At 36.3% G+C, this 25,590-nt stretch overlaps 4 protein-coding genes across 4 annotated transcripts; 2 read left to right on the top strand and 2 right to left on the bottom strand.

The window, feature by feature from the left end:
* Positions 1-2,360: 2,360 nt before the first annotated feature.
* LOC135589119 (transcription factor BHLH148-like) lies at positions 2,361-3,275 on the bottom strand. The gene is made up of 2 exons (XM_065081419.1): positions 2,867-3,275; positions 2,361-2,799 (listed from the first exon to the last, which is right to left on the bottom strand). The coding sequence occupies exons 1-2, from the start codon at positions 3,269-3,271 to the stop codon at positions 2,485-2,487; spliced, it is 720 nt and encodes a 239-aa protein (XP_064937491.1). The 5' UTR covers positions 3,272-3,275; the 3' UTR covers positions 2,361-2,484.
* An 8,367-nt stretch (positions 3,276-11,642) lies between these two features.
* LOC135587877 (rRNA-processing protein EFG1-like) lies at positions 11,643-16,810 on the top strand. Its single transcript, XM_065079713.1, has 8 exons — positions 11,643-11,935; positions 13,104-13,233; positions 13,322-13,449; positions 13,692-13,830; positions 14,036-14,147; positions 15,211-15,274; positions 15,369-15,605; positions 16,431-16,810. The coding sequence occupies exons 1-8, from the start codon at positions 11,783-11,785 to the stop codon at positions 16,434-16,436; spliced, it is 969 nt and encodes a 322-aa protein (XP_064935785.1). The 5' UTR covers positions 11,643-11,782; the 3' UTR covers positions 16,437-16,810.
* A 972-nt stretch (positions 16,811-17,782) lies between these two features.
* LOC103995122 (auxin-induced protein 22D) lies at positions 17,783-18,866 on the bottom strand. The gene is made up of 3 exons (XM_009415642.3): positions 18,506-18,866; positions 18,147-18,428; positions 17,783-18,067 (listed from the first exon to the last, which is right to left on the bottom strand). The coding sequence occupies exons 1-3, from the start codon at positions 18,709-18,711 to the stop codon at positions 17,989-17,991; spliced, it is 567 nt and encodes a 188-aa protein (XP_009413917.2). The 5' UTR covers positions 18,712-18,866; the 3' UTR covers positions 17,783-17,988.
* Positions 18,867-21,376: 2,510 nt separating this feature from the next.
* On the top strand, positions 21,377-23,741 carry LOC103995121 (auxin-responsive protein IAA30). The gene is made up of 5 exons (XM_009415641.3): positions 21,377-21,723; positions 22,452-22,681; positions 23,078-23,219; positions 23,321-23,382; positions 23,506-23,741. Exons 1-5 carry the CDS (start codon positions 21,464-21,466, stop codon positions 23,541-23,543), a joined length of 732 nt encoding a protein of 243 aa, XP_009413916.2. The 5' UTR covers positions 21,377-21,463; the 3' UTR covers positions 23,544-23,741.
* Positions 23,742-25,590: the final 1,849 nt, after the last annotated feature.

Genomic DNA, 25,590 nt, shown 5'->3' on the forward strand with positions numbered 1-25,590 from the left:
GTAACAATATATAAGAATTAAAATATCTTTATTACATTAATGCAAATTAAAATATGAAATTGACTTAAAATGCATCTGAATTTTTTTTTTTTTTTGAAAAAAGTTTGGATCAACCTTAGTTTGTTTGGGTAAAAATAGACAAGAATATAAAATATCTCTAATGTATTTAGCAGCATATTGAGTTTCACATGATATTAATGTAAATCCAAAACTTAAATTAACTTGAGATGACTAAAAGATTAATTATGGTTACACACATTATACTCAAATCAAGAGGAATGCTCACTAAAATCACTAATTTTAGAGGGATATATATATATGCAAAAATATTGACAAAATAAAAAAGCACAATTTGCATGCAAGGTTATTTAATACCTTAAGAAAATGGATCCATGAACCAATCAATGTCTCCATTATTTGTACATTCGGTCTATCTTTCTGTCTTATGTGGGTGAGTAAGAACCAATCAAATTAGAAAGGAAAACTTAGGTTTCTATTCAAAGCCAGATTGAGATTGGTGGATAAACAATGATGCACTCGATAACGACTACACAATTCAATGATGATACATTGGTGGGAGCTTGTCTAAGCATCAACTTTAATTGGGTTAAACAGCCTCTAAATCTTGGTTTCAACAAAAGACTCCCAAAATTATATTAAAAAATTAAAAAATGATAGTAATTTTCTTCTTTCTTAATGATTGAAAACTTAATTTTATGATGCCATCATATTCCATTGTTATCCAGTTATAAAATCATAAGAAATATATGAGGATTATGTAATACAATCTTAACAACATGGTAAATTTGGATGATGAAAAGAATAAAGAAAAAGAAGAGAGAGATGAGCAAACTATTAATGTAGTTTATTAATGTAGTATTCATTCATTGGCCTTTGATTTGATCCATGAAATCGACTATTGATTATTAATATCAAGAGATAAGTGGGTGGAAATACTATGACCCTTCCATAATAAGAATATCAAATGTTCTTTTTAAATTGCTTATATTTCATCACCTTTTTTAATCATTTTATATTTTTAATAATATTATTAAAATAAAATTGATGATTTATTGAATTTTTTTAAAGATTTTCTTGGACAATATCTCTCTTTTTTCATTTGGTATCTCATTTTTTCTCTAATATTAGTTACCAACGTCTCTTTCTTCGAAATAAAGGTAGCGGGGTGATGATAGCCTCGATGAGGTGAAAGCAATAATATTTTCTTAAAGAGAATGAGGCTATTATGACGGACCTCGTGACAGTAAGATAACTTCGAAATAATCAATTATGCTTACTCAAAGAAAGATGTGACGATGATAAGGAGTACAATCACCATAATCAGGGAAGAAAGAGATATTGATGGCAACCATGGACATTTATGATATTAGAAAAAAAAATAAAAATGGAAGGCATCATATGAGAAAATTAAAAAAAAAACTCTAGCAAAATTTTTCAGTGAAATTTTCTTTCTCACATTTGGACACATAGATTTTTTAGAGGTGCGAATACTTAAATCTCAATCCTCCAAAATTTGTTTGAATCACATAATGCTTTTGCATAAAGTTGAAGGAGGAGTTCTCGATGTGAAAAAATGAAAGAGAGAGAAAAGAAAAGGAAAAGATTCTCTCTACCGCTTTCACAAGATTATGGAGCTTTTGAGATCATCGTGTCGGACGCCAATTTAAGCGGCACTTCCACATGGGTTTGACTTCGATGATCCCTCTTCTCCAAACGACGCCGTTTGTTTGGGTTGGAGAGGTCTAACATGGGTCAACTACTTCGAGGTTGGTTCTTGTTCTCTGATTAGATCCAATAGATTTAATCTTATTTATACGAAGACTCAAAAAGAAATTATAGGACTTATATAAAACATAATGACATTTCATATTAAGAGTAGATTTTCGAGGAGGAGAAATATGAAATCTTATGAAAATAATATATATAATATTAGATCATCCGAAAATAAAAAAAGAAAATATGTGTTTCGAGTTCAAACTCATGTTCGAATCGATAAATACCGATCATATTTACTGTATATCATCTAGAGGATATCAGGTATTGTAATCTATTTTTATGGCTCAGTTTAGAAGCCATAAATGAGACGAGTCAAAATTGTGATGATGATTCCCATGATCTGATCGAAAGTCAAAATTGTGGCTCTTTCTCAGTCAAAAGCCAAACATTTCGAGTTCAAGATCAGAGTTGAAAGGGCAGTGTTGAATCCCAAAACACGCATGAGAGACTTCTTTTCTAGAATAGTGAGAGGGAATAAGGTGTATGATTCAAACAACAAATTATTTGTCTTTGAGGAAACCCAAAGATAGAGTGCAATTGTCTTGACAAACTTTAAATCTATCACTAAGACAATGCAGTGCTCCTACTCCACTTCAGCCAAAGAAGCATTCATGGCTCCCTCCACTTCATCTCCTACCACCTTCACCACGCAAACAAACCAATCAATGTCTGTTCGTGATGATTGGATTACACAACCTTCGAGAAATGTTCTACCTTCGTTTCAGTAGCCACTTCCACCGACAAAACCCGGCCGGAGAAGCTGGCGCTGATGGTGGTGGCCTTCACTCCCATCTGCTTCAGGCGATGCAGAGCGGAGAACACTGAATCGAACGACGACGAACGACTCTCGGGTTGCACTTTGATCGCCGTTTCTTCTGCTTCCATCACGTTCCCAGATATCATCACCTCGAGCTCCTTGTTGCGTCTCCGTAGCTTCTCCCTCGCTTGCTGCAGCTCCTTCAGGTGCTCCCAAGCTGCTCGAACAACGGAGATCTTGTCACCCTGCAACACGCATCCTCTGATGACAGGTCCAGAATTAGGTTTACTGTATCTGGAACAAGATTGAGACCTTTGATCCGTGAGATAGCATGAAGCGGAGGTCAGCGAACCCCTGGCTCAGCCTCTCCCTTCTCCGTCTCTCCTTCATCAGATGCCGAAGCTCGCGGCTGTTCCCTGCCGTCTTCTCCTTACAGCTCTCCATCCTGACGCCCATGACGACGGTCTGCCAAAACCGGATCATTCTCCGGTGGATATTTGAAGCGCCGCCACCCATACTACCAGAACCCACCGACATGGCCGCACCATCGCACGCTTTGTATCGGACGAAGGCGGACTGCGGCGGTGGCACGGCCGGCGTCGACAGCACGAGCGGGCTACGGAGGCATTCCAGGAGGTCGAGGGTGTCGGCCAGCGGCGAGAAGGCCCAGCTGTGGATGTCGTGATGGTCGTCCTCGTGGAAGGGGAAGGCGTCCATGGTAGCTTTCCCGGCCTTTCTTCTGCTTCTCTTCCCGCGTAATTTAAGTTGCAGTTGGTAGTCGTTCACGTGTGTCGCGTAAAGGACTTGAGAAGTCAACGGAAGATATGGTTTGACAAATGGGGTCAACGTGTTCCCATTCCCACATGTAGATTCTTCGACCGAGTCGATCTTCGTTAGAATAGTAGTACGCGATAGCACAATTGGCATTGTGCATAACATATTCTTGCCGACTGGTGTGGACATTGGACATCGTTGCCTTCTTGAAACACAAACTTGTCAAAAATTAATTATAAATTTTTTTTTCTCCTTTATAATAAAAAATATATAATTTTAAATTTTTTTCTTATTTATTATAAGAAAAATAATTTTAAACTTTTTTTTGATAAAAAAATAATCATAAACTCTCTTATCTTCATTTATGATTTGGAAGAACATTATAAATTTATATTTCTTTCTTCAATGCATAAAAAACGTATCCTAAACAATAAAATAAAAGAAACTCACTCCTTTTGAACTACTAGAATATATATTTAGGATCTCGAATTACTAATTTGAGCAATAGAAAATGGTGTCTCGAGAGCTCAACACCTTATATTAATCTCGGAGTCATCTCGAATTCACCTCGGAGCCACTTTAGAGTCATCTCAAATCTATCTCGGATTCATCTCGAAGTCACTTTAGAGTCATCTCAGTTCTACCTCGGATCCACCTTGAATTCACCTCAGAGTCATTTTGGATCCACCTCGAAAGCACGATATTTTTACCCCGAAGATATCTCGGATATACCTACGCACACAAGTTTAGACCAACGATATTTTTCACTAACATTTACGATGTTAGATTATGTGGCACTATTTAATTAGGTAAGATATATTATAGATATGATTGGATTCTGATTATGGTTATTAGTCAATACAAAAGAAGTTCATATTATAGTAGGATTCCTTAAAGGATGCCCTTGATGGGAGAAACTCTCATAATAACTTATCCTAAACACTCTGCTCTTGTGTATAAATAGACAGAACCTCTAAGGGTTATAGAGATACATCTCAACACAATTGAGAGATTAAAGTTTTTCTCTCAATCTCCCTAATCCATCAATCTAAGTGGTCTTGTGAAAGGATAGGAATAGAGGAGAAAGAATATCTAATTTCCTTACAGATTGATATCTCAGAAGATGATAGAGCGCTTGTAGATCAGATAAAGTTTATTCTTCTAAATAACAATAAAAGGTATGCATCGTAATATTGCTAGATCTAATTTTATTTTATTTCAATCCTAGTATAAAAGTTTTTTCACGCATAATTAAGATTTTATTCAATGATCATGGTGCAACAATGATCATCATCTATCTTGCTATGTATGGCCAGCGAATTTGCTAGCAGAAGAGGCTACATTGGGTTACGTGCACATTGCAACGCAATAAGCGACAACCGTACGCGGGCATCACTGCACCCATGTGGTGACCATACGCAGGCATCACCGCACCCATGTGGCGATCGCGCGCGGGTAGCATTGTGCCCATGCGACGGCCGCACATGGGCAGAACCCGCATCCATGCGGCGGCCACACGAGGGTAGGCTACATCCATGCGACGGCCATGGGCACGTAGGAGTCGTGTCTAAGCGGCAACCGTGCACGGGCACAAGCCACACCCAGGAGGTGGCCGTGCGTGAGCAGTAGCCGTGCATTGACGGTGGTCGCGCACGGGTAGGAACCGCGATAGTGGCTGCACGTGGACAAAGGCAGCGTCGTGGCAGCGATGGCCACACATGGGCAACGGCAGCGTTGCGACGACGATGGCCATGCGCGGGCAGAGGCTGCGCACGCGTAGGCGACGATGACATAGGTAGTAGGGTTTTTGACATATTTATAGTTTTACTCTTATGAAATTGAGAATTCTAATTTATATTCTTAATTATAAAATTGATAAATATGATTTATTATAATTGTGGTTGAATTTGATCATGATTATATTTTGGTTATTTGATTGGATTTAATTTTTGATTAAAAAAATTATAAATTATGGTTTACTTTTATAGTTTTCTCATATAACTTATTGATTATATTTTAATATGTGATAAATAAAATCTAATTATTATTCTTGGATATTCATTTGGTTATTCACATGTATATATTTGAAATTGTAAAATAATGTTTATCTTTCACATGAAGGCATGATTTATATATTATCATGATTATCATATGAGTTTTTTCTTTTATTGATTAATGCTGAATAATTATTATGGTTATTATTCTATTATTAAACTACTTCAACATAAATCAAGATAAATAAATTTATGAATATTATTTGTAATTTATCTTCATAAGTTTTTATTTGATTGATGGTTGTTAAATTAGCTTGGGATGGTAGATTTATGAGATGTGAATTACAATAAAGGTCTTATTATTTATAGAGTATTTTAAATTATATTTTATATTTTTATATTGGTCCTACAACCACTAAAGTGACCTGGACCAATAATCTATAAAATATATTATAAAATTAGTCTTAAATAATATTAAATAAAATAATATTCACAATGGCAACATGAATTAAGATAAAGAAATTTGATAAATATTATTTATAATTTATCTTCCTAACTTTTATCTAACCGGTAGCTACCAAATTAGTTTAGGATGATAGGTTTATGGAATATGGATTACAATAAAGTTCTTGTCATTGATGGGATATTTTAGATCGTATTTTATTTTTTTGTATTGGTCCTGCAGCCACCAAAGTAATCTAGACCAATAATATATAAAATAAATTATGGAATTAATTCTAAATGATATAAAATAAAATAAAATTCACAATAGCACATATAACTAGGAGATTTAGATAATCCCAAAAGAGAATATATTTCAAATAGTTATGTGATAGGATATGATGATACTATTTTGGATATCCTTGTAGTTTAGGATTGTATACCCAAAGGTATCAATACTATTCCACAAGGATAATATCAGTTCTCCATAAATGATCTTGAGTAAACACTAGATATGTCAATATAGATGATATCAATAGTTCATCATATTTTGAAAACTTAAATCATTAATGTTATATTATTATAGTGATACTTCCTTCTTTATATTTTTATAAATATCCTTATACTTTTTAAAATAAATGTTTGAGCATATATAAGTTTGAGTGAGTGAGACATTGATTATATTAATTAAATAGAACATAAACTTAATTACTGAAAGTTCTGTGAAATAAATAATTAAGATGACTTATCAGGAAATGAATGAAAGACTCAATTTTATGATATTTAGACTTCAATATAGTTTACAACTAGCGCTTGAGAATATCTAGGAATCAATTTAAATTTTTTAATAAGTCATTATCTGATACCTTAAATAATAGTATTTGAAGAATTCAAGATTATATCCTCAATATAAATGATAAAGCTATAAGCTAAAGACTCATAATATTTTGAGTATTACTCAGGAAGTTGGAAACACTAAAATAAGGATGAAGTGTAAGTCATCTGAGTTTATAATTACTATATAAACTTATAAAAAAATATCTTCACAATAAAGTGTTACTTATGTAGTAAAGAAAGTTATGTGAAGAAAAAAAGAAAACTATAAGATTTGATTTGAAATAAAAAGGCATAAATAAACCTTCGTACAGTTCAAATCAAATATTATAGAAATTATTTTTCTAATACTTGATGGATTAATTTGATACTTCAACATATGTTACCAATAATAGATATTTATTAAAATAAAAAAATAAAGAGAGATAAAATTAAAAGAGAATGAGATATTCATCATTATAAAAAATCATCTTAAAGTGAAAACAATATTAGTTTGTATTTATCACCTATATCTAAAGATGATTCATTTGATAAATCTTGAGGATCCATGCTGTGTTCTAATAATTCTACGAATTTGGGTTCTTTATCTAGAATTGTTAGAATATTATTTCCCTTTTGGTGGTTGTAAACTTACTATGATTCAATAAAAATTAACCTTTGAATTCTATATAATAGTCTATACAGAATTAATATGAATATTAAGTTTACAATGGTCCTATAATTAAATATTAAAATAAAATATAGTTTTATAAACTCTTTGAGATTATGCTTATATACGTGGGTCACTCTATGCTTTCGTCTCGTTAAAGAGAGATATTTTATCACCATATAAATAACCTATTGAGATATGATTATATATATCTAATTTATGTAAAGTGTATGACTGTTCACACTCTTGAAGCATACATAAATGAAATCGAGAGACAATTAGATAAAAAAATCAAGATCATCATATCTCACAAGGGTGATTAATTTTATAGTATTTATGATGAACCAAATTATAATTCTAATTCTTTTGCTAGATTCTTAGAAAAATAAAGTATATGTGTTTAATATGATTTACCAGATGTGTTACGGCAGAATATAATTGCTAAAAGATATATTCGTACCTTTATAGATATGGTTAGAAGCATTATAGGTATTCTTTTGTACATAAATCATTGTGAGAAGAAGCTCCAATGATAACTATGTATTTCTTGAATGGTGTTCTTGGTAAGTAAATTGCATAACTTCTTTTAAGTTATGAAATGATAGGAAACCTAATTTAAGATATTTAAGTATTTGAAATTGTGAGATAAGGATTTTTAACTCACATAAAAGAAAATTATATTTAATAACTATTTTTGAATATTTTATAATCTATTCAAAAAAGTTTAAAGGGGTATATATCTTATTGCTCTAATTATAGTATGAGGACAATTAAATCTGGTAATGTAAGATTCTTATAAAATAGCAAATCAGTGAGTGTGAAAATCTTGAAATTTAATTTTGATATAGAGGAGATATAAGTTAATACTCCTTTATTATTCAAAAAATTATTATTACTCAAATCATTAAATGATTTAATAAAAGTGAATAACAAAATAATATTACTAAACTCTCACATTATATTGATTTTATTGTTAATGGTCTTGTAAAATAATCATAATTGAACCTTGGGAATATCTCAAAGGGAAACGAATAATGTAATTTATAATAGGAAAGGAATTTTGTCACTTGTGATTACTATGTGACATATCTATAAGAATTATAGGAATCATAATAGATCCCTTATTGTTTTTACATGAAAAGTAATGATTCTGAAAAGTAATATGATGCAATAAAAGAAGAGTTAAAATCAATAATCAGAATAGTATATGATAAATTTATCGAATTATCCAATAATTATAAAAGATTATTATATAAATATAGCTCAAAGGACAATGCCGAACGATATAATGGTTAGACTTGTGGTTAAAAATTTTACTTATAAAGAATATATCGATCATAACGAGATATTTAGTTTTTAATAAACTTGTTAAGAATCGTCATGACATTAGTGACTCCTTGTGAGTTTAAGTTATATTATAATGATATAAAAACTTTTTTTTTTTAAGGATCTAGCTTTATATGAGTTACTCTAAATGATTTACAAAGAAAATGAAAGAAATATAAAATTTGATATGCAAATTTAGGAATTCGTTTATGACCTTAAACGGGCTTCAAGATAATGATATATAAAGGTTCTTGATATTATTTTTTTAATTTAAGGAAAATACTATTGATCATTATTTATATCAGTGCAAGCAAGTTTATTATATTGGTTTTATATATAGATAATATTTTATCATACCAATAGTAATCTTGGTTTATTATACTAAATTAAGAAATTTGTCATTATGAGTTTTAAGATGGTTGATATGAATGAGACATCTTATATTATTAATATTGAGTAATTTAATGATAGACTTTAATGATTGTGAAGATTGTCTTAGAAAGGATATATCAACCGAGTCTTGAAAATATTTAATATACAATTTTGTTTAGTAAATTATAAAAGCAAAATTTTAGTTAATATCAATTACCAAGTCGTTGATTTAATATCAATTAAAATAAGATTTAATATCAATTAGAGGGGTAATTTATTATTATTAATAATAGAAGTTGATTTTGTGGCATGCTTTGAGGTCATTGATCAAACTTTTTTACTATAAAATTTTATCTTAAGATTTGATATAGATAAACTCAATTGTCAAGTCGTTAAAGATATTTTGTGATATTGCAGTAGTTTTCTTCTGTAAAAATGACAATTATTGTTTCTTTATGCATTACGGTATAAAGTACTTGATGGTTAGAGAAGATGAGTCCAGAAATATCTAATATCAATTAATTACTTAAGTTCCACTGTATTGATTACTGATCTATTCACTTAGGACTTAAAGTCTAAAGTATTTTGAATGAACATATTCTTATAATTGGGTTTGTAAGCAACTAATAAAGGATATGGTGATGTATGTTTGAGTGGATACTATAATTGATATTATTGCTTATGTACTTAAAGTTATTTGTTTCTACTATCATATTCATAATTTTGTATGTATGGTTGAATGTGATGATAGGATTGTCTTAACAAAATAAATTATAGAAGTTATTTTGGACTATACTAGGAAATATTAACAGTGTTGTGGTACATAAAATGAAGTGTGACACTATTAACATACAACCACTATGACTCGTATTGTTAGTCAAACTTCATATAGTATTATTATATTTATTAGATTTATTAGTCTATTTTTAAAAATTTACGCGGGTGTATATAGTTTTTCTAAAATTTCATAATTCAATTGGGTTAAATTATTTTTAAATAAATTTTATTTATTTATTTATTTATTTTAGGTCTTTTTGTATTCACACTATTAACATACAACCACTATGACTCGTATTGTTAGTCAAACTTCATATAGTATTATTATATTTATTAGATTTATTAGTCTATTTTTAAAAATTTACGCGGGTGTATATAGTTTTTCTAAAATTTCATAATTCAATTGGGTTAAATTATTTTTAAATAAATTTTATTTATTTATTTATTTATTTTAGGTCTTTTTGTATTTTACCAATTAATGGGCAATGTAGGAGAATGTTAGATTATGTGACTTTATTTAATTAGGTAAGATGTATTATAGATATGATTGGATTATGATTATGATTATTGACTAATAGAAAAGAAGTTAATATGATTCCTTAAGGGATGCCCTTGATGGTAGGAATCCTCATAATAACTTATCCTAGATCTTTTACTGTTGCTTATAAATAAATAGAACCTCTAAGGGCTACAAAGACGCATCTCAACGTAGTTGATAGATTAAGGTTTTTCACTCAATCTCCCTAATTCATTAATCTAGGTGGTCTTACGAAAGGATAGAAAGAGAGAAGAATAAATGTCTAGTTTTTCTTGTAGATTGATATCTCAGATCCAACGATGGGGCGTATGTCGATCTGATAAGGTTTATTTTTCTGAATAATATATATATATATATATATATATATTATAATATTATTAGATCTAATTTTATTTGATTTAAATTCTGACATAAAAGTTTTTTTGCATTACAGATAGCATGATTAAAATTTTTGCTAACATACGAAACTTAAAAGGCCATGTTATCCATTCCATTCAATATTAATTCTCTTATTCACATTCCACATAATCCAAAGTTTTTGTTTGTTTTTATGGATTTTGTGCGTGTGAAATTAATATAAAAATAAAAAATATTTTTTTTAAAATAAAAATAATAATAATAATATAACTTTAAGATTTGCATGGGTTCATGTGAAATAGTTATGAAAAAATTGATAATTTTAGAAAGTAATTGGTATCATTTGTAAACTAATGCCTTCAAATGATGTTATAATTATGCATGTAAATAAAAATGAGATAAATTTGAGCAGAAACACACTAAAAGGTGAAGGATATAGCAAACTATAATTGGATATAAATAGTTGTCGTCATCTCCACTGGAATGATCTTTTTAATTAAAAACAACCTTAAATAAATCTAGTCATCATCCTATCATGATCCAAATGGAATAGTTGATCGATTAATCGAGCTTGAATTATTAGTCTAAAATTTGGAGGCTAAGTTACTCTAATGTGATTCATGTGAGGCATAGTAATTCTAAGTTGTGATGTCGAAATAATTATTTTATTAGATTGAATCTATTTATTAGGACTAATGCAATAATATAATAGACTTATTAATTTTATTGAATCTGAACAATACGTCCAAAATTCTTATACTCAAGAAGATTAAGTGCTCAAAGTTTTTCTCATTTTGTGAGACTTAAATTAATGTATTATATATATATATATATATATATATATATATATATATATATATAATATTGTGCGCTCGCAATAGCTCAAAAACCATAGTGATGATGGATTATTAGTCCAATATGATGTGTAATCTTAAATTACGGCCCACTAAGCCCATTTAGGCCCATTGGTTTGTGTACGCAAACTCTAAGCTGTCATCCCCGATGGGAATTAGGGGAAAGATTTCCCGACTCCCCCCCCCCCCTCTTCCACATAAAGAAACCCTAGAAGGATACTAATCTCCCAATCTGATCCCAAATTGTCCGTCGACCGCACCTTCTCCTCGATTCTGGGCTTCCCGGTGATCTAATTCGAGCTACGTCGGGAGATGGCTCACGGCGGCTACGCCCGGCGTCGGCTCGAGGAGCGGAGGCCCCTGGGACGGCGGTCCAAGGGGTTGGGGCTGGACAAGAGGCGAAAGAAGTCCAAGAGCGTCTCCGTCAAGAACCAGATTCGGTCCACCGAGCGCTTGCTTCGTAAGGTGAAGCTCTTACTTGTTACTGGAGCAAAAAATGATCTTGTTTTGCTCGTTGTTGTGGGGCAATTTGTTTTGGCGGTATGAGTTATTGTGCTGCTATCGTGAGATGAAGATTCTGAGACAAAGGAACCGAGTTTAGTTATTTTGGATGGGATAAGAGGATTATAGATTACACGTTGTGCCCCTGCTTTTCTTCTACTAGAGGCATTTGCAGTCTTTGATTACTGTGAACATCAAGCTAAGATGTTACAAATACTGTTGTGATGATTTTGGAAGGGTTCCAGATGTCCTTAGTAACCTATTGTATCATATATTACATCAAACAAGTGTATAAAAGGTTTTATGGCCATGATCGAGTTTGACTTCCAGTATTTCATGTGCCTTCTGAATTTTTTGTTGTCACGACTTGGAAACGTGGTTTGATTTGGAACAATTCTAGCAGCGATTTTGTCCTAGGACAGCAGTATTGGGAAATTTTGTTTTTATTATAACCCAGTATACATTTCACCATAATATTAAATATGTTATTCGTAACCCTCTCTTAATCCTACATGGGTAGGAGTCCACTGGGCAGTGGCAGCCCCTATACAATGGTTATTAGGGGATGCCCATTATACTCTTTTTAAGCCTTTAAACCATGGTGTTGCAGCCTTTTTTCAATGTTTGATCATAGCAGTATGTGTAATTTGGCCACCGTGTTATGATGATTTGGTTCTGTTTTTGTTCTCATTTGAAGCCGGTAGCCACTTTTTGATTGATATGCATAGCCTCATTACTTTGTTCACTAAATTATCACAGAGTTGATATTAAACTACTTTTGCAATAAACAATATACCATTGAATCAATGAAAGAAAGAGATGAAGCCTTAATTAGAATACAAGTTAAATATTATAGGGTTGGTTCTTCTTTTGCATTGTCAATCTTTAAATAATAAGCATTATGTGATGTAGATTATGATCATTATTTCCATATATATACCCATGATAATTTACATTCGTTTCAGGTAATTTTTCTTTACAATTTCAGATTGTGCTCTTGAGGTAGTTTATTTGAAATAAAAGCCACAGTGTCTAGTTGCTACTGCTCATGTAGAAGAAGGTCCTTTACATGTCTGTGATACATCCTTCATGTTCTCTTGGGTGATGCTTCTAACTCACCGACTGTTTCTAGGACCTGCCTAATGAAGTCAGGCGGGCTCAGGAGCAGAAGCTGAACGAACTTAAAAAGCAGCAGGAACTTCAAACGCGCCTGGCATTAGAACATAAGATACGTTTGAGGGACAGAAAGATCAAATTTTTTGGTATGTTAATCTCGTTACGTGATTTCCTGCTTGCTGACTGTGATGTTTCCTATCTTCTCTGTTTATCTGACTATGATATTTAAATTAGAGAGAAGAAAGATAGAAAGGATGATAAGGAGGCTTGAGAAGCAACAACGTGCATCATCTGATCATGTCTCAGATGAAAGAATTTTGGATCAACTTTCTAAATTAAAAGAAGATCTAAATTATGTCCGGGTAAGTTATGGCTTCTTTGTTGATGTAACTCACTGAACTTTCATGTACTTGTTTCTGTTTGCTAGCTAGTTGTGGTATCGAACGGATTTAGAACATTAGTTGATAGGGTACGAATATCATTTATCTGTCCTTGTGAAGTTATGTATTTGTATTGAACAGTGTTATGAAGAGTTGCTTTATTTATCTCTGAGCGGAAAACATCTTGACAGATGACATAATATTAATTGTCTTTTCTAATGCAGTTCTTTCCAAAGACTGAAAAATATGTCTCATTGTTTGCCGGTGGAGATAATCCAGATACTGTTGATAAGAGAAATAAATTACGTGATCAGATTAAAGCCAATCTCATAGCAGCTGCTGCCAATGGAAAAGATTTAGAAGGTTCTGGTATTCTTACTATGTGGTTATTTAGTAGTTACCCACTTAGGTTGCAAAGCTGCACTTCTAGTTTTTCCAGATGCAAAAACGTACTTTCAGTTTCTGTTATGATATTGTAGAAAAAAAATTCAGAATTTTGTTATGCATCCATCGCTTGATGTTCTGCACCTATTTCATGCCCAAATTTTTGGTCTTGTTGACATAGCAGAAACAGCAAGCGATGATGATGCTTTAGATGTGAGTGAAGATGATTTCTTTTTGAGTGGAAGCTCAAGCGATGAAGCAGAGGCAGATGATGAATGGACAGATAAAAGTACTAGGTATGTATTCTGTATATGGAATAAACAGTTTCAAATTTATGTTTCCTGGTCATTAATATAGGGTAGGTAGTTCTGATTCTTCCTTTAAGTGCTGGTTCATTTGTCAAATTTAATTCATAGTCTTGTGTGCGATGGGAACATACTGATTGTTCTTGTGAAAAAGGTTCTCTTCCAAGTGTTATCTTGTTTCATTCTGCTAGATTTAATTGTATATCTTGTGTTCAACTCTCTGCCTCGTTTGGCTTTAGGTTGACACCAATGATAAACACAGGGCAGACAAGTGAAAATTTCCCCGTATTTTATGATTGTTCGGTGAAAATCTGGTTTAAGTGGGTTAAATAGCTGCATTTTTTGACAATTATCTTTTTACCTGTATCATGACATATAAAAGTGCTGTAGTATGCTGCATATGCTTGCAATGTCATTCTTTCTACACTTGCAAGCATATGAAAGAAACATAAAGTAGCTTCTTTAATACTCACTTTGGAGTTTGTGTTGATAAAACTCCTCTTCTATCTCTTCCCAGCTTTGCACTTAAAACTTGCTGATTGCTAGAATTTTCTGATATATGCTATTTTTTAAAAAAAACCCACCAATAATGTAAAGGACATTGTTAATTTTGAACTGCTGAATCAATCTATGGTAAGACTAACGATAAGTTCCTTTGCTACAAACCTAAATATACTGTAATATAAACTAAGTTTTGATATATTCTAGAGTGCTTTTGTGGTTTCAAGCTTGTTGAACATGCAAATTGGGAAATTGATTCTGATAGATAGTACATCAGGCTACAAGGTTACTAACACATGACCTGAACCGTTGTGTTTTTACATTTTATCGTGTTATCAAACAGCATAGCAATTTTAGATATGTCAATTTGTACACTGGTTCTTATGCGGTAGTTCATGACGTACATAACCAACACTTGATGTGGTACCTAGAGAATTATTTTACTTCATAAAAATTAATTCCTTCTGTCTATTTTTAACATCCAAAATCAAGAACATCTTAAATGTTGACTGTCTTGTTACTGACATGGGAGAGTTTTCTGCCATATTTGCAGGGAACCAGCTTCAAGTGCTTCTGGCAAAGCAACATCTGGCATGTCTAGTGATGAAAGAAATCAGGTTGTCTTTGCTGCTAGTGCGCTACAATCAGCTTCTCGTCTTTTTCCCTTCAAATATTTTAACTTGACATGGTCTCTGCAATCCATCCTTACAGAGACAGATGTCTGCACGAGTTCTCATGCCACCACCTCGTTCATTGCCACCAAGAAGAAGCCGACCCGTTGAAAACGTTGAGATATCTACATCTAGCAACGCATCAAATAGTGGTAGTGGCCCTTCCTCCAGAAACACAAGATTTGTAAATGAAGCGAGAGGTCATCACAGCAACCTGAGCTCAAACTCAGATGCTCATAAACCACGTCGAAAAAGGAGGCCGAAGAAGAAAAAGCAGGTTGGCATTTAGTGTCTGTGGATGTTAAGTTTTTGTGTGATTCATTAACTAGGAGTTTAATATTTGAAGACATTGCTTCATCCTAATATGACCGTGAAACCTTTTATTAGATCCAGTTATTTGCTGAAATAGCAACATCACTTATTCCCTAATTTGTATCGATGAAGAACTAAATGCAATCACTGCAATATCGCCGCATAAAATATCACAAACTTATCTAACCATCTCTTGTTGTGCTTTGATCAGTTCATATGTCATTTGTATTAACTGAATTGGACTTCTCAAATCATATTTTATGGTCATTCTTTGTAGTGGATAGAGTAGGCCTTTGGTCTTTGAGATGAGAAAACCTTTAGCAAAGTGCAATAGGATAATAGAAAACATCTCATTTGGTATAAAGTTGTTTGTTGGGTTGATAAAAAAATCTTCCTTCTATGTCAAAGTGTATTTTATTCCTAAGGTTCTAAATGAATATCCATGTCTTACAAATGTCTTTCTGGTGAAAATATCCAAGCCATCAGATAAGTTCTTATCACATTTATGGAATGTATGTTTTAACTGTTCAAGTTTTTGAATGGATCTTTTAACATTCAAGAAAATATAACTCTGCACAGTCCTTAGCTTGAAAAGTTCAATTGTCTTGGAGGACAGAAGAAGAATTTTGCATATGTATTTTGAGCATCCGAATTAATTTCCTTCACCTCCAGCGAGTTGGGATCATGTGCTACGTTTTCTTGCTTGTTTTACGCATTGTTATAGCTGCTAGTCCATGAATCACTTTCTACCTTTTAACAAAATCCTTAATTTGGTCTTTTTCTTTTTCAGGCATGATGTTACTGTCGTGAACAGTGATGGGGCTGATGTTCATGAGCTACAAGCAGTATACTGGAATTTAGTGGATCTACCACTTGTCATCAGAAAGAACATTGTGTCTCTTCATACTGTCTTGGTTTGCTATTTTTAAGTTGTGTTATACTCTGCGTGCTCTGCGTGCCCATATTATTAGGAATTGTTCCTCACGATTCTCTGTCACAATTGTTGCTTTATGGAGATGGTAAGCTGTAATGCCATATGGCCAACCTTTTTCTTTTTTTCTTTTGCGGGTAAGCAGAGATGGAAGAAAGAATATTCCTGTAATGTTGAATTTTGATTAAGCGAGTGTCGTTGAAATGAACATGAACTGCAAGCTTATATGGTTCACGCTACTGCTTTGGAGCATGAAGCAAATTCTTCAGCTTTGAGATCATTATGTTTTTCTTCTGTCTAATGCAGTATAGGATGAGAAGGAACTGATTGGATCTTTTCAGAGACCTGTGAACTTGGTGTTTTGATTTGTGCACGCTGTCGAATGTGATCTTTGTTTCCATTCTGCAAGTTGATCAGTATACAGCGACCAGCATAGTAGAATTCGGCTTCATGAATCTTCATGACCCATCTGGTTTGCTGCTGACTCGAAGGGAAGGAGTGCTATCTTAGTTTGCATGAATAGCAAGATGGTAGTAGTGTTCAAGATCGGATGCGTATGGCACAATTTACCATTGAAGTGCATTATTATTATGTGTGGATTGCACAAATCTAAACGGTTTGTCGGATCTGAGGTTAAATCTCGATTTAGAAAAATAATAGTTGTTTCTCATTTACATGGCCAAAAAAGGAGCAGTAAAATCAAATACGTCAGCATAGCTGTTGACCCGTGAATCCGACAAAATTGTTTCTGACTCGAGTGATTAAGAAGGGGCGTTGATTGGTGGTGGCGGCCCGCAAGGTAGCAGACATGGTCCTCCTTATGTTCCCTGTCCTGGCTGTTCATGTGGCAGTGACAGGTCCCTTTCCAAGGACGCACACCGGTGTATCATATTGTGGAATCCAACCACTGTTGCCGATAAGGCGGATCGAGTCAATCCTCCCACCATCCTTGTTCTTCGCATTCATGTTCCTGATGCGAGTTGTCGGGCATTTCTCCCTTTTCCTTCCACCCTTACAACTTGGCCTTCTTTTCTGCATCTTGTCAGCCACCAAACCTTCATCTTCCTCTTCCACTTTCGCTAACATTCGAGGAGGGAAGACAAATAATGGCTGCGATCTCTTTGGTGTTGTTGCCCGCTTGATTTTTGTTGTTTTTTCTACCTTTCTTTTCCTGGATTTATGAGAATGTTTTCATACTTCCGATCAAACCATAAAATAACTTGTGAATCTCTTTATACATTTCCAAGAGAACACAGAAGCATAAATTTAATTTCCTTTGTACAACATACCGATCTCTCTCTCTCTCTCTCTCGCACACACACACAGAGACACACAAATATATACACCGCTTGATCCGTCTCATCTTGGCGTCTTCGCTTTTCCCTTCTTCCATCCTTGAGGAACTTGGCTGTTCTCGTCACTGACTCGATCCCAGGCCTCTAATGGCTTCAACTCCTCTTATTATCCTCAGCTTTTTGCAAGAGGATGTGAACATCCTATAATCACACAAACATCAATATTAACATCTACTTATACTCATGAATCTTGAGATGAACAAGAGACTTGGATGCTTACTCCCATGGCACATCTCCAACCAGCATCAAGTCCCCATCTTTGTCTTCATAGGTGATGGCGTACTCGGATCCTTTGCAACCTTCGAAGCACTTGAACATGTCCTCCAACGCCTCTCTGAGTTCCTTGTACCCCTTGTACACCTCGAGATCGATCTTCCTCAAGTAAGGAGCGCCATCCATGCTCACCTTCACGTACAGTCCGGCGGCCTCCGCCGTCGCCTTCATCGCCTGGAAGCTGTTCTTCCTGTACGACCGGATCGGCGGCCACCCGACGACTTGTGCCCTGTCATAACAGCACAACACTGTCAGTAAATGATCTCAACCTGGTAAACACCATGACCTCCTTCCTTCCAAGCTTACTTGGTCGCTCGTGTGGACGTGGCTCGGCCGCCCTCCGAAGTCTCACGCCGGGCTGCCCTGTCCTCGTCGAGCGAGCGTTTGGTAGGCCTCGCGGTCGTCGTCGTCGTCGGCAGCGGCTTCTCCGGTGGGTGGCTACCAGGGAGACCGAGCCTCAGCTCTGTCGCCTTGAGGGCGTCCATGTCTGCATAGCCCACTCCACCGTCCATTTCCTTCTTCCTCTCTCTTTACTCTGATAAGTCAGAAGATCTTCTCTGCTCGACCGAGGAAGACCTTGTTTGCTCGAGGAAGGTGGCCGAGGAATCTCCGGTGAGAGAAAAAGGTGTTTGCTGTGGAGGTGGGTGGGTTGCTTTATAGCCTAAATGGGATGGGAAAGCAACAATTTTGAGACCGGGGGTGAAGCCATCCCAAAGCTCTTCTAATCTCACCGCATGAGACTGGACACGAGGACCCATTGATGTGTATTGCTCAGTTAAACGTATGAATACATGTATGTATACATACATGCTAATCTCTCTCTACAGCCACTACCCAAATCCATAACTTCTACTCTCGCATTTGACTCCCACCAATTCAATCTGTTTGCTCGAGTATACATATCATCCCACCGCCGGGCTGTTCTACACTTTGATGCATGCTTTTATCTGCTCTATCTTCGTAACCTTTTCTTCTTTCTAATTCTATCCGCAGATTGGAAAGGTCCGATAGACGCAACATCACATCACGCATGCATGTTGATGACTGGTACAATGGAGCGATCAGCAGCGTGTGCATGTTTAAGATGATGTAGAGATGAATGGTCTGCATAGTTCCTACGAGTAAGCTTTCTGCCACAAAGCAGAAATGCAATACCGATGCGGACATGTACGATCATGCCCAACAGATGATCGACACAGAATACAATTTGTCGTCATCCACACGAAGCGTAACTCGACGCAATCAATCCAATCCAGCTCATTTGAAAGAGAGATACAATGAAGCAAATTGGCCTTTTCTCGAGGCGGTGAAAGAGCCACTCACCATCTCATTCAACGCTTCTTGTGTCACATTTCTTTACGCCATAACTGCAGTTGAATGCCTCTCGCTTTCTCTCGCCGAACGTGTCCTCCAGCTGCTGTGATCATTTCAGCTGAGGTTCCACCACTCTGAAACGAGATAGGGATCAGGATCATACCGTCTGTCCACAGTTATGACAGGCGAGGCTTCATCTCTATCTCAATAGCTTCGATGCTTTGGACATTTCTACCACCACTGTATCGTGTACTTTCTAAGCCAAGAAGCATCCAAGAAGGAGAGGAACGTGTCACCATGCAGGCCACGAGAAGCAGCAATGGCCAGATGTAGAAGATGAAGCGAGGCAAGACCAGATGTGTACGGGGGAATGGGCTCTCGGAGCCACAGGGAGGGACATGGAGCATCATGTCAACATACACGTGTGCTGTCCTTTGGAGTCTTCTCCGTGTGATTGGTGGGGCTGTTGGGGCACCACACGAAGCTGTGGCCAGCGTCCCAATCCTTGTTTGGAGTAGAAGGGAAGTCCACCTGAAGGGGACACGCGAAGTCTCTTGCAGGAATTCAGTTGCTGCTGTCCATGACTTGTTTGCCCGGTGCAATAAACAACTGCTTCTTCTTCTTCTTCTTCTTCTTCTTCTTCTTCTTCTTCTTCTTTGATGTTTTACTGTGAGACTAAGGATGAAGTCTCGGATCCTTCGCGCTGCTTTCCTGATCTTGTACTTGTTTATTTGCTTGCAGCATTAAATGAAGAAGGTGTTGTTTTCTGGTGCATACATGGATGTCTTTCGGCAGCTGTAGTTCAAGGTACTGTCTGCTAAAGCATGCATTGCCTAACCCTAACAAAGGAAAGAGAGAGACACACGACTCTCTTCTGCATCAAACCTTTAAGTAGATTCAAGAGAAGAAGAAGAAGAAGAAGCATCGGAGTTGCGGCTTTAAATAAGAGGATGTGGCAACGAGACTGACATGCTGAAGACCTAATGAACTTTTGTTACAGAGAACCTATCGATTCATTGGCCATTGTAGTCACCGATCCCACACACAACTTTATGTGGAACAGCACCCACATGACACTGTCTGTAAATAAACAACCCTCCTCATGCAATGTAGTGCATAATTCCACGAACAAATACCGCACCCCTCCTCTTCAACATCCTGAATGTTTCCATCCTTCATTTTCAATGCAATCAAGTCCACTCATATATATTTATATATATATATAATTTGTATTCTCGAATTAGCTCAATATTTCCTCAAAAGACAAGCAGATCGATGAAGGCAAAGTGTTGGTGTTTAGTTAATAGAGTTTGACCTGTCTGGGGTGAGACACGGTTCACATGGATGCGGGTTCGAGGCAACCCGAGGGGACACATGGAATCTCCCAGCACATGCGCCCGGGGCTGACCCACCGCCGGCGGTTTGGGCCCCACCCGCGTCCGCCTACCGGTGGCCTGGACGCCATCCTGGCTGTCCGTTTGACGGCGCCGAACTGTGCCAGCCGTCCGATGCAGGCCGAAATCCGTGTGGGGCCCTCTGTCCAGCTACGCAGGCACGATAACGAGAGCCTCTTGTCAGGGATGCTTCTCATACTCCGTGTTGTACTACCCGACAGAACACTATATTTTCTATTGCAGCAATCCGTGGGCCCGAAGTTGAGGAAGGTATGTGACCCGGGTTTGGCGTTAGTGCGTAGGACAGTGTATTACTTTTGCTTTTGGCTCCCGACAAAGCCTGTAATTGGTGTTCACGTGTCGTAATCCCAATGGGTCGGACGAAGCGACCATGTCCATGTATACGCACTTGTAGCGAACAGGATCCTCCCCCTCCATCCATCTCCTCTCTCTCTCTCTCTCTCTCTCCCTCTCTCAATATATTGTTCTCTTGGCGGTAAGCGAAGAAGACGAAGAAGAAGAAGAAGAAGGTGATAGTGCCAGAGATAGTTGGAACATGGCGAGTGGGTTGGGGTTGGAGGAGACCGAGCTGCGGCTGGGGTTACCAGGTGGCGGCGGAGGAGGAGACGCCGAGGCCGTGAAGAATTCCGGCAAAAGAGGGTTCGCAGAGACCGTCGACCTAAAGCTTCAGCTTCAGACTCCGGTGGACGTGAAGGAAGCGGTGGCGGAGGCCGCGTCGGAGAAAGTGAAACGGTCGGTGAGCCAGAAAAGCCTCGTTTCCTGTGGCAGTGACCCCGAGAAGCCATCTGCTCCCAAGTATACCTCTCGATTCCCTTCTCTCTGTTGCATCCTTCAGGCTTTGTTTTGGTAGAGTTAAATGGTTTCATGATATCCTTCTCTGTGTTCATCTTCTTAGACAGTGAGGAACAATACTACACAGAATTTGCTTTTTCTAGATAGAGAAAAATATTGGTGTAGCTATTCTTCTATGACATTTGATTTCTATAAACTAGAAGAAAAGTAACAAAGAGTTCCATCTTCAAGAATTTTCTTTTATGAAGCAAACCGATCATGCACCTCTATGATCTCTGTCTCTTTCTTGATATATTTCATTTTCATACAAACAAGCACATGCTAGTGGTGTGTATGACTGTATATAATCTTCTTCTTCTTCTTCTTCAAATATGAGTTGCTTTTGATGCTCTTAAAGCATCCAATCTACCTTGTAAAACAAGAAGATAATCCAAGTTTCAGTCTGATCAAACGAGCATCTCACACAGATCCTTACAGAATAATATTCTCGTTATTTTTTCTTCTAGACGAAAGAAATCTTTTCCTTGATTTTTCTACAAGAAAACGCCATTAAAGAACAGAGGAATGTTGTCATCTACTTTATCTAACAAAGTTGGAACAAAAGCAGTGGAAGCTGCGGTGAGAGAGTATATACCGTATGCATGCACATGCGATGGATTCCTTTAATTCTCAGCTTTTTCCTGGCAGATCTGCCATGACTGGTTATTATAATCCACTGCGTTCAACATCAGGGCGCAGGTTGTGGGCTGGCCACCGGTTAGATCATTCAGGAAGAACATTCTTTCTGTCAACTCCGAGAAAGGAAGCAAAGAGGAGGGCGAGAAGTCCAGCATCTCGGCCGCCTTCGTGAAGGTTAGCATGGATGGCGCCCCGTACCTGCGCAAGGTGGACCTGAAGATGTACAGAAGCTACCAAGAGCTCTTCATGGCCTTGCAGAAGATGTTCATCTCCTTCACTGGCGGTGAGTTGAGCGACAACTGTAGGTGATACCTAATCTACATGCATGCATGTATCCATGTCAGGGAAGCATGATGTGCCAGACACACCATGTGAATGGCAGTACATATCGCACCCCACCTGCAACTGTTAATGCCAGAACAGTATTCATGCAAGCCAACATGGCAACATGCATGAACTTACAGTTCATCTGAATATATTATTCTCTGTTCCAAGTCTAGATTCATCTCCACTTCAGTTTCAATCGTAGTGAGACATCAGCATGTGCCCACTAAGAACACAGAGTAAGATGTTACGTCCAAATAAAAGGAAATAGTTTATATTATGAGTTACATCGACTTTTATCTTCTGTATTTGCAAGATAGAGAGATAGAGTTGATGCCTGCTGTTCAATATCTAGGAAACTATGGCTCTCAGGGATTGAGTGGGAGGGACTTCATGAACGAGAGCAAGGTGATGGATCTTCTGAATGGATCCGAGTATGTGCCGACCTACGAAGACAAAGATGGTGACTGGATGCTTGTTGGGGATGTTCCATGGGAGTAAGCTTCTCTAGCTAGTTATGATTGATATTGTCCCTTCATACTCTTCAAGCTATGCAAGTAAACTCGCATCACCAACTCCATTTCCAAAACAAATCCAGGATGTTTGTGGACTCATGCAAGCGTCTGAGGATAATGAAGGGATCAGAAGCCATCGGACTCGGTCAGTATCCTTCACATGCATGCATTTCCTTCGTCGAGAAACCCTATCCCTAAATTAGCTGTTTCTTCCTCGTTATCAAGAGAAGCAGATGCTTTTTCTAATGCTTCTCTCCTAATTTTACAGCACCAAAAGCCATGGAGAAATGCAAGAACAGAAGCTGAAGATAATACCCCCACAGCAGACATCTCTCTGGTCATCTACATGTGTATTGTGCTGCTTCCATATATGTATGTATGTTAGCTATATACTTTTGTTTGTATAATTTCTTGCTGGTGTATGGACAGAAAGCAATGTTACTTTAAGATTTCCGTCTAATAGTGTGTTTGATTCACTCTACAATATACTACTATTGTATGCAACTCGTGAATTTGCTCCTCGAGTTAAAGTAGGGACTAATGATGAGATTCTCATGGTTTGGTTTCCTCCTCATTAAATCCACAGCCACGTCCATGTGCATATATAATGGTGGAACAGCTCTCTAAGCATTGTTTTCTGCAGGCTTTACTGTTCTTTTAGAGCTCATTTATTGAGTAGTTGTTGGTGCTCATCATTAAGGTAATTAAAGAACACAGGGCTTTCGCTGCATGGAAGCTTCTGAAAGCAATCAAAATAGTGTCTCCAACGATTCATTGCTGTGGATTATTAGATCATTCAACCCCAAAGCTCTTGTGGAAGAATTCTTTACCTTTGTACTCAAGAACTCTTTGCCATGATGAGTTCTCGTGCCACAAGGTTAAGTTGTAGCTTATTATTGATGCGAAACTGATCATTCTCACTTGTTAGACACTAATCAGCATCCACATCTTGATAGTTGCTGGTCAACTACTTGCATTGCTGCTTCATTACAGATTATCGAGTCGTTGCGACCGTCGAAAACGATTAATCATATACTGATTACTCAACTTAAACCAACAGCTTCGACATCAATGATGAAGTGGCCCCTTTTGCGCTGGTCACAAAGAGAGTCATGCATGTTGGGTTGACCCCAGTCAACTTCTTGAAGCCATCAACATTGGTAGTGATCAAGAATCACTTTGGCCCCAAATCTTAATTGTTTTGCTTAAATGTGTAGTGGTTAGTCCACTTGAGCTGCCTCACTCTTGAGAGGATATATAATTGTATTCATGAACCAGCAAAAAGACTCGATTTAGGTTTAGATTTCTCTCTGTGTGCCAAAGACATTCTGTATCTAAAAAGGTGCAGACGTGCAAGAATTTTCCCCTCACTCATATTAGTCTTAAAAAATAAATAGTAATTTTTCTTTTGAGGGTATCCAATCATATTGAACAAGAAGAAGGTGGAGTTTTGTGGGAGGGAGAAAAAGAATTAAAAAATTAAATAAAAAAAATCAAACATCGATTATAAGATCTTAAGTTATTCCCATTTAGGTATAAATCTTCTTGTACACCATGATGAAGAATAAAATAAAGTATGACATATTATTAGATTATCTTTCCAAAGAATCTCTTATCATCTCCCAACTCGAGTCTCTAAAAGTTTATATTAAATCTAATATTTGACAAATTTAGTTAATTTTTTTCCGCAACCCGATTTTGATAATCGTATCGTGGACATCAGTATATAACACAAAGATTTGGGAAAGAAAAGAAAAAAGAAAAAACAGTGTGATTGTGAAAACATAATGCAACCAAATGAGAGAATTGACGGATGTACACGTACTAAAGTTGAGTCGGTGTAATTGCTTATGTGATGTGTAATTATTTATACATCTATTATATATATATATATATATATATATATATATATATATATATATATATATATATATATATATATATATAAAGAGATAAAATCAAATAAACTCCTCTGTCCATAATATAACACAAAGATTGGCGAAAGAAAGATTGATTGTGAAAACTTAATGCAACCAAATGAGAAAGTTTGACGGATGTACGTATAAGAAAGACGAGCCGATGCTCGGGGACATCAACTTGACTTCACGACGCCACACACGACTGACATGGATGGAGCAGCGTATATAGCCAAGTCCTTATTTATTGGAGCAGCGTATATAGCCAAGTCCTTATTTATTGGAGCAGCACCAGGAGCTGCCGCCCTAATCGCCAAGCTGCAGGTAGACCCCAATCTCATTAATCCAAGGACCTGCTAATTAAGCCTCTCGCCATGGTGGAGTTGATTTGGCTGGCTGTACGTTCTTTCACCGAGGCGGATGATGAGAATAATGGA

This window comes from Musa acuminata, chromosome BXJ1-8 (assembly GCF_036884655.1).
Source record: "Musa acuminata AAA Group cultivar baxijiao chromosome BXJ1-8, Cavendish_Baxijiao_AAA, whole genome shotgun sequence".
In the NCBI taxonomy this organism is placed as follows: domain Eukaryota; kingdom Viridiplantae; phylum Streptophyta; class Magnoliopsida; order Zingiberales; family Musaceae; genus Musa; species Musa acuminata.

Bases quoted from the DNA above. Each gene is read 5' to 3' on its own strand.
- LOC135589119 (XM_065081419.1), bottom strand. From the start codon at position 3,271: ATGGACGCCTTCCCCTTCCACGAGGACGACCATCACGACATCCACAGC. The intron at 2,800-2,866 runs GTCTCAATCTTG...TGCGTGTTGCAG, and splicing joins TGCTATCTCACGGATCAAAG to GGTGACAAGATCTCCGTTGT.
- LOC135587877 (XM_065079713.1), top strand. From the start codon at position 11,783: ATGGCTCACGGCGGCTACGCCCGGCGTCGGCTCGAGGAGCGGAGGCCC. The intron at 13,234-13,321 runs GTATGTTAATCT...TATTTAAATTAG, and splicing joins CAGAAAGATCAAATTTTTTG to AGAGAAGAAAGATAGAAAGG. The intron at 13,450-13,691 runs GTAAGTTATGGC...TTTCTAATGCAG, and splicing joins AAGATCTAAATTATGTCCGG to TTCTTTCCAAAGACTGAAAA.
- LOC103995122 (XM_009415642.3), bottom strand. From the start codon at position 18,711: ATGGACGGTGGAGTGGGCTATGCAGACATGGACGCCCTCAAGGCGACA. The intron at 18,429-18,505 runs GTAAGCTTGGAA...CTGTTATGACAG, and splicing joins ACGTCCACACGAGCGACCAA to GGCACAAGTCGTCGGGTGGC. The intron at 18,068-18,146 runs GTAAGCATCCAA...GTGTGATTATAG, and splicing joins GTTGGAGATGTGCCATGGGA to GATGTTCACATCCTCTTGCA.
- LOC103995121 (XM_009415641.3), top strand. From the start codon at position 21,464: ATGGCGAGTGGGTTGGGGTTGGAGGAGACCGAGCTGCGGCTGGGGTTA. The intron at 21,724-22,451 runs GTATACCTCTCG...GTTCAACATCAG, and splicing joins GAGAAGCCATCTGCTCCCAA to GGCGCAGGTTGTGGGCTGGC. The intron at 22,682-23,077 runs GTGAGTTGAGCG...TTCAATATCTAG, and splicing joins GTTCATCTCCTTCACTGGCG to GAAACTATGGCTCTCAGGGA.